The 16,947-nt window shown below is 33.4% G+C and overlaps 1 protein-coding gene across 1 annotated transcript in view; it reads left to right on the top strand.

Moving 5' to 3' along the window:
- The window catches only part of lrp1ba (low density lipoprotein receptor-related protein 1Ba), a 228,690-nt gene that overhangs the window by 192,253 nt on the left and 19,490 nt on the right, over window positions 1–16,947 (top strand). Inside the window, exons 68-80 of the mRNA XM_079889543.1 lie at window positions 2,337–2,443; window positions 2,537–2,684; window positions 4,485–4,594; window positions 5,938–6,070; window positions 9,569–9,691; window positions 11,231–11,353; window positions 11,431–11,571; window positions 11,687–11,821; window positions 13,373–13,492; window positions 14,159–14,400; window positions 14,580–14,803; window positions 14,877–14,983; window positions 15,437–15,553. Of these exons, the coding sequence (XP_079745669.1) occupies window positions 2,337–2,443; window positions 2,537–2,684; window positions 4,485–4,594; window positions 5,938–6,070; window positions 9,569–9,691; window positions 11,231–11,353; window positions 11,431–11,571; window positions 11,687–11,821; window positions 13,373–13,492; window positions 14,159–14,400; window positions 14,580–14,803; window positions 14,877–14,983; window positions 15,437–15,553 (1,830 nt within the window). The remainder of the gene's footprint in view (window positions 1–2,336; window positions 2,444–2,536; window positions 2,685–4,484; window positions 4,595–5,937; window positions 6,071–9,568; window positions 9,692–11,230; window positions 11,354–11,430; window positions 11,572–11,686; window positions 11,822–13,372; window positions 13,493–14,158; window positions 14,401–14,579; window positions 14,804–14,876; window positions 14,984–15,436; window positions 15,554–16,947) is intronic.

Below are 16,947 nucleotides of genomic sequence, written 5' to 3' on the forward strand. Positions count from 1 at the left end.
TCTGTATTGTATTAATTCTGTTGGCCTATCTTTCTTTTGTTTGTTCATTTATTCACTTGATTGTTCTTTGTTTTTCCTTTCTTCTTTATCTGTCTTTTGTTTGTTTGTCATCTGTGTTTTAATATCTCTGATCTTTTTCTCATTTTTCTGTTCATTCACTGATTTTATTTTACAGTTTGTCTGTATATCTAGCATTTGGTCTTTCTTTCTAATTACATTTTTCATGCCTGTTTGTCTGTTTCTTTGCTTGCTTTCCCCTGTTTTTCCTTTTGTTTTGTTTGGTTTCATTTTATTCCTTGTTCCTTCCCTTTCCCTTTCCTCTCTGTTTTTCCTTTTTACTTAATTTTCCTTTACTTTGCATTTTATTTTTACCCTTAACTTTTCCTTTCATTCTCTTTCTCTTTCCTCTTCTTCCTCCTGTCCTTCTTCTCTTTCCCCTTTTCTTACTTCCTTAATCCTATTTTGTCCTCCTTTTCCACTTCCCTTCCTTTGTCCTTCCTTTCCTTTGAAGTTGTGCTTAGACCTACTAGTTGGTGTTTGTTTAAAACTTTAGAGGGTACACAAAGTACTCGTAACAAATCAATGTCAGTTTAAAGCAACTGTTGTCTCAGCATTATTTACTGAATATCAACAATGTCTTGAAGGTTTCCCAGCTGTCACGTCAGACGTGTAGATTTTTATGAGCTGTGGGTTTATGTGCAATTCAATTTCACATTCAGCTCGTGATCTTCTCAGTCTCCCTACTTCCTTTTTCCTCTCTCTCATCCTTTCACTACCAGTCTCTCCATCTCTTTCAATTAAAAGCAATCTCTCAGATCCCTCGCTGATACATCACAACAGACGCTAATACAAACATGTTATGTATTCATGCACTATCAGCGTGCAGCGTTTCCCTAGAGGACGTTTTTAACAATCTTAATGAACACGGGCTACTGATGAGTGTTTGTTAGACTCAAGCTCACTTTTTATCTACCTGAAAGTGTCTATTTATGTACAACAGGGTCTATTTTTGCATGGATGAGATAGAAAATAGGACTCAAATATTGTCACCTACTTATCCTGCCTGGTGTATTTGCTCACTTGCTGAATGGTAGTGAAAACAGACAGGCTGTATTTCTCTTCCTCTGTTGGATTCACCTTGGGAGCCTCGCACAGAAACATCAGTGGGAGATATAAAGGCTCTGATTGGGTCGTGGAGTGGTGATGTCAGGGCTGATAATAGAGTTAGAGGAGTGACACAGCAGCACTCACTTACTGTGATCGAGGAGATTTGTGCTCCCCCATTCTTTCTTTCTTTCTTTCTTTCTTTCTTTCTTTCTTTCTTTCTTTCTTTCTTTCTTTCTTTCTTTCTTTCTTTCTTTCTTTCTTTCTTTCTTTCTTTCTTTCTTTCTGTGTATATTTTGTTTGTTCATTCTGTCAGTTTTTTGTTCTTTCATTTGTTTATTTGCTTCTTCCTTTTTTGTATCTTTCATTTGTTCATTCTGACCATCTTTCATCTTTCTTCTATGAATCTTTCGTTTGTTCATTCTGTCTGTTTTTTGTTCTTTCATTTGCTTGTTTCTTACTTTTTTGTATCTTTCATTTTTCGTTTGTTCTGTGTATCTTTAGTTTTTTATTTGTTTGTTTCTTTATTACTTTTTATATCTTTTGTTTGTTTATTCTTTCTTTTTTTACTCATTCACTTTCAGTTTCATTTATTTTCATGTTTGTTCTGTGTTGTTACTCATTCTTTTTCTTTCTTTGTTTCTGTCGTTCACTCGTCTTTCTTGTACTTTCTTGTTTTCATCTGTAATTTATTTTCTTATTCTGTCTTTTGATCTTTAATATTTCATTCGTTTTTTTTTGTTTCTTACTTTTTTGTTCATTTCCTTTGTTTCCTTTTTTTGTTTTTCTGTCATTTATTTGTTCGCTTCTTTTGCTCGTTTAATTGTTTAGTCATTTTATACTTGTTCTTTTTGTCTTTATTTCTGTCTTTTATTCATTTTATCTGTCTTGTCTTCCTTTTATTTGTTTGCATTTATTCACTTCTTTTTCTCTTTTTCCTCCTTTTGATGTCTGTCTTCCATTTCCGTCTGTTGTTTGTTTGCCAATTCGCTCTGTCTTGTTTTTAATTTGCTTTGACTTTCTCTATCTCTATCTCATTTTCACATTCTCTCTGGCATTTCTTAGGCTTCCTGCCAAATCTCACCAAAGGAAGTCTGGATGTGTCTATCTGTTCATAACAACAGAAAAATTGTTAGCCATTTGTTTGTTTGTTTTACTGCTGCCAAATGCTTATTCAGCTTGCACAGCCCACACTCCAATTTCTGAATCCATTTATGTCTTTCTCTTTTTAGAGCCTGTGACATGTAACTCGAAAAATTTCATCTGCGCCAACGGAGAGTGCATCTCCTCACGCTTCCGATGCGACGGCGACTTCGACTGCACCGATAACTCTGACGAGGTTTCAAGAACCACATTCGTCAATCACACCATTAACACACATGGTTAATCTCATTCCTGTTAAAGTGCTGACATCCTGCACATGTGTTTTCAGAGAGGCTGTGAGAGCCACTGCTCAGAGGATCAGTTCCAGTGCCTGAATCATCTCTGTATCTCAGTCAAATGGCTCTGTGATGGACAGGAAGACTGCAAAACCGGGGAGGACGAGGCCAACTGCAGCCCTGCCAACACCGCCATGACAGGTTAGCTGCTTTCACACGCTCTTTAAATAATGCAAACGGATCCAGGGCCCATCAAAGCTGGTCCGCGACAGCTCCTATAATCACATGTCACCGAGAGGACATCTTTTATCCAAAGGGAATCACAGCTCTCCAACTACACAATAGAGACTGGAAATCTCTGCACGACCTCAAACCCTGTGACGCTGCCTTCATTTATAACCGCTAAGCCTACCGCTTAAAACTAACAGCAAAATGACCCCACATTTGTCATCCGCTGTTACCGAACCGCATTTAAATGTCACGCTAGGATTTTCGTCCCAGGGAACGGCTTGTTCCTCCCTCATCGTCAGTCCTTTGAGTCTAAATCTGCTGCTAAAGTACACTTAGCGCAAGTACCGTACACCTGCTAATACTCCAGCCCAGTTTATATTTTATAAGAGGTTGCTAGAAAGAAGTATGTATGTTTTTTTATTTATTTTTTTAAGTGCAACCAGAACATCGACAGTACCTGTACCGCTTTCCCTGCAAAAATAAAAGGCAAAATATCTTCCTCTCATCTCCCTTTTCATGTCTTCTTGAGGAACAGATGGCAAATCCACTTACTCAAGATGGATTTTTAATATTCACATCCTCTATGGTATCAATAGCCAGATACGCTTCTCCCCAGAGCTTTAAAGTCAAAATGAGATCTATTTAAGACAGAACCACAGCCTCCAGACATGTTGAGCTATATATACAGTAGTCAGCATTTGAAGTGGATTAAAAAAGTTCATCAAAGTTATCCTAAGACAAGAACGGGTATTGTTCGAAATTCATATAACTTTGATGAAAGGTTTTGATCCACCTCAAATGTTGACTACTGTGTGTTAAATAGTGTTGAGTTACGTTACTTTTGCTTTATTAATCACCTGGGCTGAGCTTGCTTGTTTGTTTTTTAATAACAAAAAAAAAAGTTATATTTTTGGCAAATGTAAAAGCCCTTTGACACCAAAAGTGAAATAAATAAGCCTCAGGCTAAAGGAAATGCAAATTCACGCCAAATTCAAATTACTTATTTGAAAAAGTAACTCAAATATTTTGTTTTGCACAACAAAATGCGTTACTTTACTCGTTACTTTATAAAGTAATCTGATTACGTATCTCACGTTACATGTAATGTTACATCACCACTGTGTCTGTGTGTGTGTGTGTATATTACTTTTTTAATTCATTAATTTATTCTAAAACTTCCATCTAAAGCTAAAGAAGTCAAGAATACTCAAGAACTCAGAATTATGCATTTCCCAAACCTCAACTTCATCTGTTATTTTAACCCCAAGAGACTTGAAGTGTTTCTCTTTTTTTTTTTTTTTTTAAGTTGAGGTCTCCCTCAACTTTTCTTGGCCCTCGTCGTGAATATTTCAGCGCTGTGTGCTGTGCACAGGGTACCTGAGTACATCCACGCCTGCAACCGCAGTGAATTATTCTGATCGTAAGGACCACTGGAGATGCATCCAGAAAGCTCTCACACTCTCTCCCCTTCTTTTGCTCTTTCCCTGCGACTCAAAGCAAGTCAGGGGAATTTTACCCTCCGATTAATATTAATGCGGCTGAAAACACTTCAAAAAGTGCAGCCAGAAATCTCTCACAACCTCTTACTGACCGAATCTGCAGCTCAGTTCATTTCAGACTATGCCGTTCCACAGCAGAGAGTCACGTGTGCGATACAGAAGCTTTCAAGGAACGTATTGTCCCAGGACATGTAGATTGACATGTCTTATTATAGATAGCATGGACTTGAGAGGATTCTTTGATTGGAAGATTTTTTGTGTTTCTATGCAGCTCGGCCTACGTCATGTGGTCAGAACGAGTATGTTTGCGTTGGAGGGGGCTGCGTGTCGGCTAGCCAGCGCTGCGATGGACAAAACGACTGTTCGGACGGATCTGATGAGGTCAGTGTGGTACACACACAGAATCTTCACAGACTGTTTCAGCTGTGTTGGTCAATACAGTGGAAGTCAATGGGGTCCAAAAAACGTTGAAGTCTCGTAGCACAAACTTAAATTAATTGAATAGATTTGTCATATTATTTTTGTGCGCACACAGTTAAAACTAAGCTTTCAATTAATTAATGAATAAATGGTATTCATATAATACAATTAAAAATAATCATTTTTCATTATTATTATTAATAATAATATATTTTAAATACTTTTTTGACTGTACAGTTACAAATAATCTTCAAGTTAGTTAATTATTTTCTACATAATAATAATTTCTACATCGATGAATTATACATTTACATTTATATTATTTACCATTTTTCATTGTAGACAGTTATAATCAATCTTAAAGTTAATTATTTTCTACATAATAATAATTATATGTATTATAATTGTATATTTAATTATATATTATATTATATTACATAATTATAATAATCTATATAAAATAATGAATTGTAATAATTATAATTTTTATTATATTTATTTAATTTTAATAATAACAGTTATAGTTAACATTTGCATTAGTTAATTATTTTCTACATAATAGTAATTATAATAAATGTATTATAATTATATAAGTATTATATTTAATTATATAATTATTATAATAATCTATATAAAATAATTATAATACATATTATTATGATTATTAGTATTATTATTAATAATAATCATAATCAAAATTAAATAAAATCCTCAAAGTTCATGGTTCGTTTTCATCCTCAAAACTTGCATGGGTTGGTTTTTACTAAAACATTAAATATGAGACATTTTCAGTGGTTTTCATAAATGCAATGGAAGTCAATGGGGGTCCAAAACTATTAAGTTCTAAAAAAGAACCAAAAAGTAGCTTGGAATTAATCCAAATGATTACAAAAGGCTTATTTTTGATGACAAAATGCTTATAATTCCCTTTAACTGTGATGCAACATTGCACAGCATTGCTCCATTGTTTCTTGGTGGTTCCAGGCTGCTTCCTCAAGACTACGGTCTCTTTTCTCGAGGGACTTTGGTTTAATTACACCCTTACTCATAATGCAGTGTCAACAGTTCAACGGAGTTTGCCTGTCCTAATAAGGACCATTAAAACAGACCTCTTTTTCAGAGGCCCCTAGAGAGCCAAGGCCGCATTTCTTCCATGCATTATATATATAAAGCAATTTCAGCTGTATGAAAAGATCAAAGGTCATTGCTAAAGAGGACGTGCCTTTTAATTCAGCCAATCATTCAGTTGTGTTATTGAAATAGTCGAGCCTGTGCCTTTGAGAAAAGTGTGTGTGTGTGAGCAGGTGGACTGCATTCTGGAGTGTAAGGAGGACGAGTTCCTGTGTCGTAATCGAGCACACTGTGTTCCCGCTCGCTGGAGGTGCGACAGGGTCTTCGACTGCCTGGATCAAAGTGACGAGGACAACTGTGACCAGGGTAACGCTCCTAAATCTGATAGTGGGCGGTATATGTCCGACTCCCAGGATGCTTTGCACGGGATCAAGAATGTAAATGTTGAACTTAAGTGCTATTTGATGTATTTTTGAGGGAAGGGAAAAACTTATTAGTTTTGTAATGTTCAGTAACTTATATTTAATATGTTATTATCTAGTATATAACAGGAAGTTTTTATTTATTTATTTATTTATTTATTTGCTTCAGTTAAGTTTCCACTACAACAAATATTATTTGTGTGAATGGACTTGTTTTAGTCTTGTTGTACAAACTTAAATTAATTGTGTGAAGGCTGATGATGATTATTATTAATTATTTTAATTATAATTTTTCAAATAATTTTTATTGCACACAGTTATAACTAAACTTTCACTTAGTAAATAATTTATTACAAATAATTGATATAATACAATTAAAATAATAAATATTATTTCTAATTATAAAAATCATCTGCATCATCATTTATCATCATCAATTAGCTGATTGTTCAATAAATAAAAATAAATTATATAAAATAAAATAATAAATATAATTATTTATGGAAATAATAATGATACTTTTTCTAATTATTTTGTGTGTTCAGTTATAACTAACCTTTCAGCTAGTTAACTATTTAATAAATACAATTTATATAACACAATTAAAAAAAACATATCATTAGAAATGAACAAATAATTAAATGTTTGTATAAAGTTATTTTCATTTCAGTGAATAATATAATTTATTTAAAATGATTAAAAATAACAAATATCACTATTATAATAATTTTTTTTTCAATTGTTTTTGAGTGTACACAGTTTTAACTAAACATTAATTTACATATGTTCTTATTTTAATAAATAGTGTAAAACAAATATAAATATAAAAAATATGATTGATTGATTGATGTACACAGCTATAACTAAAGTTTTTTTTTTCTGTATCCTTATTCCTTTGGTAACTTTATGAACACACATTTGATGGAGTACCACATATAAGCATAGAAATAAATTGGTACAAATTAAATCTAAGGAATGAATTCATTCACTCAATCATTCACTATGACATCCCTAAATAAAGTGATTACCATTTACAAAAAAAATAAATAAATAAATGAAATAAAAATGCTAAGTGTTCATTTCTGATGTTTCCATTTTTACTACAGACCTACAGTATATGTTTTTGTATGCATTACGTGTCTGCAACTGCCATGTATTGCGTAAATAGTAAGTAAATTAAATGTAACTTTTACATCAGCCGTAAATCCTCAATTCAGCCAAACAAGCCCGGTGACAGACGTGTGACTGACTGACATATTTATGCCGATGCCTTTAAATATCAGTTTCAACCCATGAAAGACTTGAGGGATTTTCATCCCTCATCTCAAGAATACATTACGGCGGATCAGCCGAGCCGTGTGCGGCGCAGCACGGGAAGAACAAAATCCCCAGCCTCACGAGAGAAGTCATTTCCCCAATATTTGTGAAAATTGGCGAGGATGAAAGGTTCCGTGTTGCCACTTGATATCTGACAAGCGAGTACATGAAAGGCCTAATTTCAGTGTTTTGAAAAATTGCGGTTGTTGATATTGTTGTGAAGACAACGCCAGCCGTCATGCACCTGCGGCTCTTTAGAAGTGTTCGCATCAAAGATAGAGTCCTGCTTCTAAACGCCATGTTTATTTATTTGCAGTTTTCAGTCTCCTAAACATCTTTGTGGTTTCTAGTTTGTGTTTCTTTCAGATGGCCTTGAATCAATGGATGTGTATCGACTTCTGCCTTTGATCTTTTCCGCGTTACACAGTCTCGACACTGATGCCGGTTTGCTTTTAACGCTCGAGAAGATCTGGAAAGATCCTTTGTTTTTCTCTTGCTCCCTGTTGAACTTAATTAATAGATTGAATTACTTCAATTAGATTAAATGAAACTTAATTAAGCATTAAATAAACATACATTCACTAAAAATGGGTTTTGTTTTTGTTTTTTCCATTCGTTTGGTCTCAGTTCTACTTATTTCATACAAAATTAAATAAAACAAAACATTGCAAACAAATTATATTACATGATTAAGTTGAAAAGGACATAAAATGAGAAGGGTGAAATAGTCTTTTCATTGTTTGTTCTTTTCATTGTGTTGGGCGTAATTTCAAAATAAAGGACAATTCTATTTAATTTTCTTTGATTCATTTATTTGATTATTTGGGCATTCGGTGTGTGTGTATATATATATATATATGTATGTATATATATATATATATATATATATATATATATATATATATATATATGTATATATATATATATATTCATGCTTTAGCTTTTTTTTCCCCATCATTCAAGTTTTTATGTGCACTTCCAATTTAACTTTAGCTTTAAGAGCACTTGTTTGTGAGACTTGCATTTGCACCCTTGCGTCCTGCTTTGGTCCAGTGTCGGGGCGTCGTGTTTTATTCAGGGAAACTCTGTGATATTAATGTCCATTTCTGTCAAACACATACTAGAAACCTCTCTGGCTCAGAGCTGATGACAAAGAAAGAGGGATCAGGGTGAGAAAAGCAGGATGTATTTTCAAAAAAAGCAACGCTCTTAGTCTGGCAGGCTCTTTAAGCTGGTATAAAACATGCTCTCTGAGCTGACATCCAAACTTAGGTCTTTAAACACCACAAAAACTGATCTCAGGTCATTTTATAGAATACAATCATTCTTATTTTCCCTGGCTGATGCTTTTGCTTTGACAGTCTCCATAATGCTTGTGCTTCACTGTACCTGAGGACTAAATGGGCACCATAAATTGCATCATCAGGGTTTATAGAATGCTTTGTCGCTTGTTGGAAAGGGAAGTCAAAGTGCCTTTTCAGCTGCTGATGATTAAAAGCGTCTCAATGCCAGCTGAGGTTTATTTATTAAAAATAAATAAATAAAAAAAATTGCTTTTAGATGTTTGCTTTACAAACAGATTGAATGGTTAGGCATCTTATAGAAATCTATATGAATGCACAAACTGCTCGCGATACAAACCAAATGAATTTCTTGGTATAAATTCAGCCTGTAAAAATTACATGTGAACCCGTTCATTTAAATATTTAATTTAATTCATATTTATTTTAAAACCATCAAAATGCTCAAAGATTGTACTTGTGAGGGAATGTGGAAGGTTGCTGATAAGAAACAGTTCAAATGCTTTCACAAGTCATATAAATAGATAAACTTTCCCTGAATAGGGTGCAAATTACAGTAGTGTCCCATTACTTTTTTTGAAAGCAGTATGGGCACAAATCTCTGTTCTTTTGAAGTGAGAATTATTATATATCTTAAATAAAATGAACATAGCATGAAAAATAATGTTAAACGAATTGAATGCCGATAGAATTGCAAAAACCAATACGCAACATAATTTGTATACTGTCTAAAGCATGGCGATTTGTTCATCTCTGTCAATTTTTACACTCATTGTAGTGTTAAAATATGTCCTCTACCTCAAGTCAAAGCCTTTTGTTTGCAGGGTCGTTGGCTTGCCGCTCAGACGAGTTTGTTTGCAACAATACGCTGTGTAAGCTGATGGTCTGGCTCTGTGATGGTGAGGATGACTGCGGCGACAACTCTGATGAAGATTCACACATGTGTGGTATGTCTTTGAATAATTAGCTTGGTATGATTCATTTCACACTGAATTCACATAATAGGTTGTTTGTTTGTTTGTTTGTTTGTTTTGTTTTTTATTTGTGTGTGTTTATGTTTTGGTTTATTGTTCAGTTTGGTTTTGATTGTTTGTTTTTATTTCGTATTGCATTTGTGTTTAGATATATTTATTTATTTTATTTATTTTTATTTATTTTTTTGTTAATTTGTCAGTGTGTTTTTGGTTTATTGTTCAGTTTTGTTTTGTTTGGTGTTTTGTTTTCATTTTGTTTGGTTAATTTTTGTGTATTGTATTTTGTTTTGATTTATTAACTTATTTAGTATTGCTTACTTTTTTATTTTGTTTTATTTGATTTATATCATTTATTTTTTGCTTGTTTTGCTTTAGTTATTTTGATTTTTTTTTAATGTATTTATTTGGTAACACTTTACAATAAGGTTCTATTTTTTAACATTAACTATATTGGTTAACATGAGCTAAAGCATTTATTACTTTAGTGGATTTTAATGTCAATCTTATTCATGCATATTTAAAATCTGATTATATTATTTTATTGACCTGAGCTAATATGGACACGTAAGAGTTGTATTTTTATCAACTAACTGAAACAAAGATGAATAAATACTGTAACATATTATTACTCATTGTTAGTAATTGTTAATGAATGCATTAAGTAACATTTACTAATGGAACCTTATTGTAAATTGTTACCGTTTATTTAAATATTATCAATTTATTTATAAATTTTTACTTTTATTTATTTTTCTGTTTTTTTCTACATGCGATTAATTTCACATTGAAGCTACACAGCAGTTAGTTTGTTCATTCATTAATTTATTCTGTCATTAAAATAAATCAAAGTGAACAAAATATTTATATTTTACATTTACGTTTTGTCCGCTTAAATAAATAAATGTGGGAAAATAATAATAATAATAATAATAAAATATTATATATATATATATATATATATATATATATATATATATATATATATATATATATATATATATATATATATATATATATATATTTATTTATTTATTGATTGATTTATTGATTTATTATTATGTTTTATTATTATTATTATTATTATTATTATGTTTTATTCTTTGGACTTCGGTGTGCAAGTCAGCTCAGAAGGTTTATCATAAGTGTGTACTTGATGTACCCTTGAATCGTAAAATAAAATGTTAGAACTCACAAAAAAAACAGAGGTGAAAATCAATATCGGCTGTTTGGACCATCCTGAACTCACATTAAACCTTAAACTGTACTTATGAACTGTAGTAAACAACAATTTCCTTTTTTTTTTTGCTGAAAATGTTTTTCCTGTAGAACTGACAGTAAAATGTCTGAAAAATTGCTCTTTTGGAACACTTCGTCCACATTTGAAATGGTACAAGCAACAAAAAAAGCAGACCACTTCTCTGAGAAAAACGAGGTTATGATTACTCTGTGTGTGTGTGTGCGCGCGTGTGTTTGTGTGTGTGTGTGTGTGTGTGTGTGTGTGTGGCCCTGCAGGAAAGTTGCCATGTCCCCCAAACAGGCCGTTCCGCTGTAGGAATGACAGAGTGTGTCTGCGGACTGAACAAATCTGCAACGGGGCGAATGACTGCGGCGACAATTCTGATGAAGACGACTGTGGTGAGTAGGCAACTTCACTTCCTCTATTTCCATCTATTTCCTTCTCTAAACGATCTCTCTTTCTTTCTCTTCTCTAGTGTTTGTGGTCAAAAGGCAGAGGCCATGCGGAAAGTCCGAATTCTCCTGTGCCAATCACCGCTGCATCCCGGCCGATCTGCAGTGCAACTTCTTCGACGATTGTGAAGATGGCGGTTCGGATGAGCGCGACTGCAAGGCATGTAAGTGTACTTCCTTCCACAATCCTTCATCCATCGCATTTTCTGCTTCTGCGCTTCTCAGTTTGTGGCATAAAACCATTACAGTATGTTTCATTTTGTCCCTTGTGGGTCACAGATTCCGTAGATGATGCATGTCGAGGACGGCCGGACTTGTGCGGAGACGACGCTTTCTGCAACCATACCAAAACACCTTCCATCTGCCAATGCAAAGACGGCTTTCAGAGGAACCAGAAGACCAAACAATGTGAAGGTAGAGAATTTGTACAAAAAATACCAACAAGACATGTCTCTGAATATTAGGATTTATTGTTGTCATTCATTCAGAACCCACATTATTACTTTATTGATATAAAGCAGGGTTTTTAAACTGTGGCACCAGTGGGACGCAACACAACTTTCAAATTTACTTCAGTTAATTAATTTGTATTTCATTATTTATATTTTTAAATTAATAAATAATATTTATTATTGATGTTTATAATGTAATAATAATAATAATAATAAATGTTATTATTAATAAATCTCATTTATTATTTATTCGTTTTATTTAAATATTGTACTCTAATAAGTTTTGTTTTATTATGTATTTTTTAATTATATATATGTGTGTATAATTTAAATAACTATACATATTTATATATATATAGTTATTTTATGGTTTGTATTAATTATATAAATGACTAATATTGAACATTAGTGAAATTATTTTAAAAATACACTTTTTAGTGCTAATTTCAGAGGTATATATATATATATATATATATATATATATATATATATATACAGTATATAATTAAATAAAACAAATCATCTTTTCTTAGTTCAAATTACTGATGCATTTAGATGTTTATATTATTTATTTATATTTTTTATAAATTTTAGGTAGTGCTAAAAAGAGTATTGCAAGAGTATTGAAAAAGAAAAGCCAGATGATTTCCAAAAAGGATAAGATGATATATATATATGGAAAATTTGTGTATGTAGTTATACTTTTTCTAAATCTAAATGTTATTATGTTTTGTTTTGTTTTCTAAAAAGCAAAAATTTAAATAAATGGTTCTTGGCTTGACATGTTTTATAACCGCTGTTATTGATCAAACCGAAGAAGGTACATCAACATTTACAACTCCCTTTTAAAGCTGAATTCAGTGTAACTCTGTGGCTGAAGAGGTTTTGACTTTGATGCTGCAATATATTGATATATGCAGAGCATTTTGAAGTTTGGAGTAATTAATAATGGGTCAATTTTCTTTTTGTCAGCAAGGTTCTTAAGGTTCAAAGATTTGAAGTGTAGTGACTTTTCCAAAACCCTAAAAAAAAATTTAAATTATTATATAATAAATCATACAATAAAAGCCATACATATGTTTACATCCATTGTTGTATTAGTTATAAACTAATGCACTACTTGAAAAATGTGCTGGTACAATTTTTCTTTAAAATAAATGACATTTGGTTTGGTATTTTGTAATGACACAATGCTTAAGTGTCCATATAGTTGCCCCTAGCTCATCCCCAGTAGTTACTCGTCTTTTGTACAAACCCCACAATGCGAAAGTCTCTTTGTATTCAGTTCCAGCGCTGGCGTTAAACTGTTGGAGGTATGTCAGCGGTCGCTTCAGGGTCAACTCACTGAGAATAACAAAAACTCCAGAAATCAGCAGGCGCTGAACGCAGATAGCCAAGCTTCAGCTCAAATCCCAAACAGAGTGACATCCCTGCAGCATTGTTAAAAATGTCACTGGAGAGTGTGTGGGAGAGGCTGATGGATGGATGCGTTCATCTTTCTTTCTCTCCTCAGAGGTGAACGAGTGTCTGCAGTTTGGAACCTGCTCTCAGTATTGCACCAACACGAAGGGCACGTACAAGTGCACTTGTGACCGAAACTTTAAGGAGATTGATGGTGAATGCATCACTAAGGGTAAAAATGATTATTGTTTAATACAAATAGACAGCAAAAGGATTCAGTGTTATGACATTCTGTTCCATTTTTAGATAAATAAACAGTGTTATGTTCTGGTTTAAAGCTAACATGTAATGCTTTTGGTAGTTTTCTAGTTGTTGTTTTGCCTCTTTTTTGTCTTTATTTTGTCTTTATTTTTTTATTTTTTTTTGGTATATTTGTTTTGTTTCACTATTTTCATTTGCTTTGTTATTTATTTTGTTTTGTTAGATTTTTTTGCTTGTTTTTTGTCCTTGTTTGGTTGGTTTTGCTCTTTATTTGTTTTGTTTAACTTTTGTTTGATTTATTTTTGCCTTGTTTTTGTTTGTTTTGGGTTTTGCCTGTTTTTGGTTTGTTTTTTCTCTATTTGTTTTGTTTCACTTTTTGTTTGATTTATTTTTGCTCTTTTTTTTGCTTTTTGATGTGGTTTTAGTTTTGTTTTGTCTTTTTGTTCGGTTTTCTTTTATATTTTTTCTTATGTTTTGCTTTTTGCATGATTTATTTTTGCTTTGTTTTTTCGTATTGATTTATTAGTTTGTTTGCTTATTTCTTTGTTTTTTCTTTTGTTTTGTTTTTTGCTTGGGTTTGCTTTGATTTATTGTTTAATTTATTTTATTTGTTTCACACATGTATCTCTGTGGTCAGGACCAGAAGATCAGGTCCTCTATGTGGCCAACGACACCGAAATCCACAGTTTTGTGTATCCATACAACCAAACTCATGGACATACTCAACTGGCCCGTATCTCAGACAGCGCTCGCATCATCGGCATGGACGCACTATTTCACCATCACAAGTTTGTATGGGCCACTCAGTTTAACCCCGGGGGGATTTTTTACAAAGACCTCCAGGACAGAAGTCCAATCACGTCAAACAGTGGAGTCATAGTAAGTCAATAACAACCAATTAGACAGATTTCATCAGATTTCTTTCATTATTAAGTCACAATATTTCTGTTACAAATTATTTTTGATATTCTCCTTATGAAACCTCAATTACCTCAGAAACTAGCTTAGAGATATCTTATTAAGGTTGTTTGAAACTTCACAACATTATATATTTGCAGTGTCCAGACTTCAGGAGGCCCAAGGACATCTCGGCCGACTGGGTGACGGGGAACCTGTACTGGACGGATCATTCCCGAATGCACTGGTTCAGCTACTACACGGCACACTGGCGCCGACTTCGATACTCCATCAACGTGGGACAACTGGGGGGTCCTAACTGCACCCGGCTCATCACAGACATTGACGGGGAACCTTTCGCTATTACTGTTAACCCTGTACTAGGGTAAGTGACCATTAAGGTCATTTTAGAGTTCTGGCTATTATTTGCGACAACGTGTGTATTTTTCTTGCCATAGGATGGTGTACTGGACCGTGATTGGTGACCACTCTCACATCGAAGAGGCAGCCATGGACGGGTCCTTGCGTCGCATTTTGCTGGAGAGGAACTTGCGAAGACCAACGGGTGAGGTTCTTGCATGCCAGTCAAAATATTCTCTAGTCTTAAACATGTGACTCACAAAATGCATGTGCCAAATGTTACGCTAAAAGGGATCATTTTAACATGTCACTCTGCTACATAAAATGCAAAAAACGTCACGGTAAGAAGGTCATTCCAGTTGTCTGAAAGTGAAATGCATTATAAACTATAAAGTTTGAGTAAAACTATTTAATATCTACAATATTCAGGGTGAAATTCTTGTTTCTCTTAATGGAAAGGACAATCATTTTTAGTTTTTTGGTAATAGAAAAATAAATGAATTTTTTTTGAATAAATGAAAGCCAAAATGTTATTATTTATTTATTTACACATGAGATATTATTTTATTATACTATTGAATATGTTTATAATATATAATAATATTAAAATAATATTATAAAATTATAATATAATACAAAATTGTCTCTGTCTTTGCAGGACTTGCAATTGATTATTACAACCAGCGGCTTTACTGGGCGGACTCTGAGCTGTCTCAGATCGGGAGCGTGCGTTTCGATGGCTCTGATTCTCTGGTGGCCGCTAGCAGTCGAGATGGTGAGTTTGCATGTGTAGGAAATTGTACAATGTTCAGAATCTGGTTCCAGATTTTCATTAACATCTTCAGCTCAGGGCAATGCTCTGTCCCATAATTTGGAGACCTGTAAATGTAAAGCTGAATATCTGTGGCGGCTTGAAGTTTATAAAAAAAACTCACTTCACCAGATTTCCATTTTGATTCCCTCTCAAGCTGTGATTGAAAAATGCTATTTTAGAGAAACATCAAAGTTGAGATTGAATTTTGCAAAACCAAATGAACTGTCTTCTGCTTACATAGACAGCTACTTTAAGCTAACTTTGAGGGAAGTGTTTGATTAGGCAGCAGACAATCGATGGACAATTGGTATTAATAGAGCGTGATGCTAGCATGTTGCTAATCTAATGGTGTGATACAAACATAAGAAATATATAAGAAATGTAGAAAAACATAAGAAATTTATAAATGTTTTGGACTAGATTGATTGAACTAGAGTTTGATATTAGGATGTAGCTAAGCTAAAAAATGTACGGAGATCGATGGTAAATATTAGCCTGGGTTTCCACATGCTGCCTTGAGCGCAGCGCGATTTTAATCATGCTGCTAGGCAGCCTGGATACCATGGACCAGATTTTCCCCTCAAAAAGGGAACCAATCACAGAACGGGGAGGGAGCAGCAAGACGATGACGACATCTATGCGACACACCGAAGCAGTTTGTTTATATCTATGGATCCAACATGGCATCAGACACGAAGTTACCTTTCGATGCAGCCTGAGATAGTGTTCTAAGTAGTTTAGAACGCAAGTTTATTTCGTCTTCTTCCTCGTCGAATTTCTGTCGCTCTACATACGTCATCTGGTATAATTGAAATGATTGGCTATGAGCTACGTACAGGCGCATTTGATATACATTTGTAGCGCCCAATAAACGGCTCTGGGCATTCGTAAACCACGCCTCAAATACGAGAAAATGAACATGTGGTTCCAAGACCACGTCTCAATGAGAAGAGGTCTGACGTTAGCCAGGCTAGGTGAATATATCACAAAAGGTAAAAATGTATGTAATATAAATAGACATCAAAAGTTAACAGTTTTAAGCTGATTTTAGTAGCCTCAAATCAAAATATTTCCAACTTTAAGCTAACAACTTTATTGTTTGTTTGGTTCATTGTTTGGGTTTGTTTTGATGTTTTGTTTTCATTTAGTTATTTTTGTGTTGCTTTTTGTTCTGTTTTATTTGTTGTTTTTGTTTTGCTTTACTTTGAAAATATATAAATGTCTTGGAAAATAGTCAATTTTCTGCTATACTGAACAATTGTTTGATGTTAGCATGTTGCTAGGCTAAAAGATATCTACACAAATAATATAGATTGTCTATTTTTATTATTAAAATTGTCTAATTATATTATTAC

This window comes from Squalius cephalus (assembly GCF_949319135.1).
Source record: "Squalius cephalus genome assembly, chromosome: 13".
Lineage (NCBI taxonomy): Eukaryota > Metazoa > Chordata > Actinopteri > Cypriniformes > Leuciscidae > Squalius > Squalius cephalus.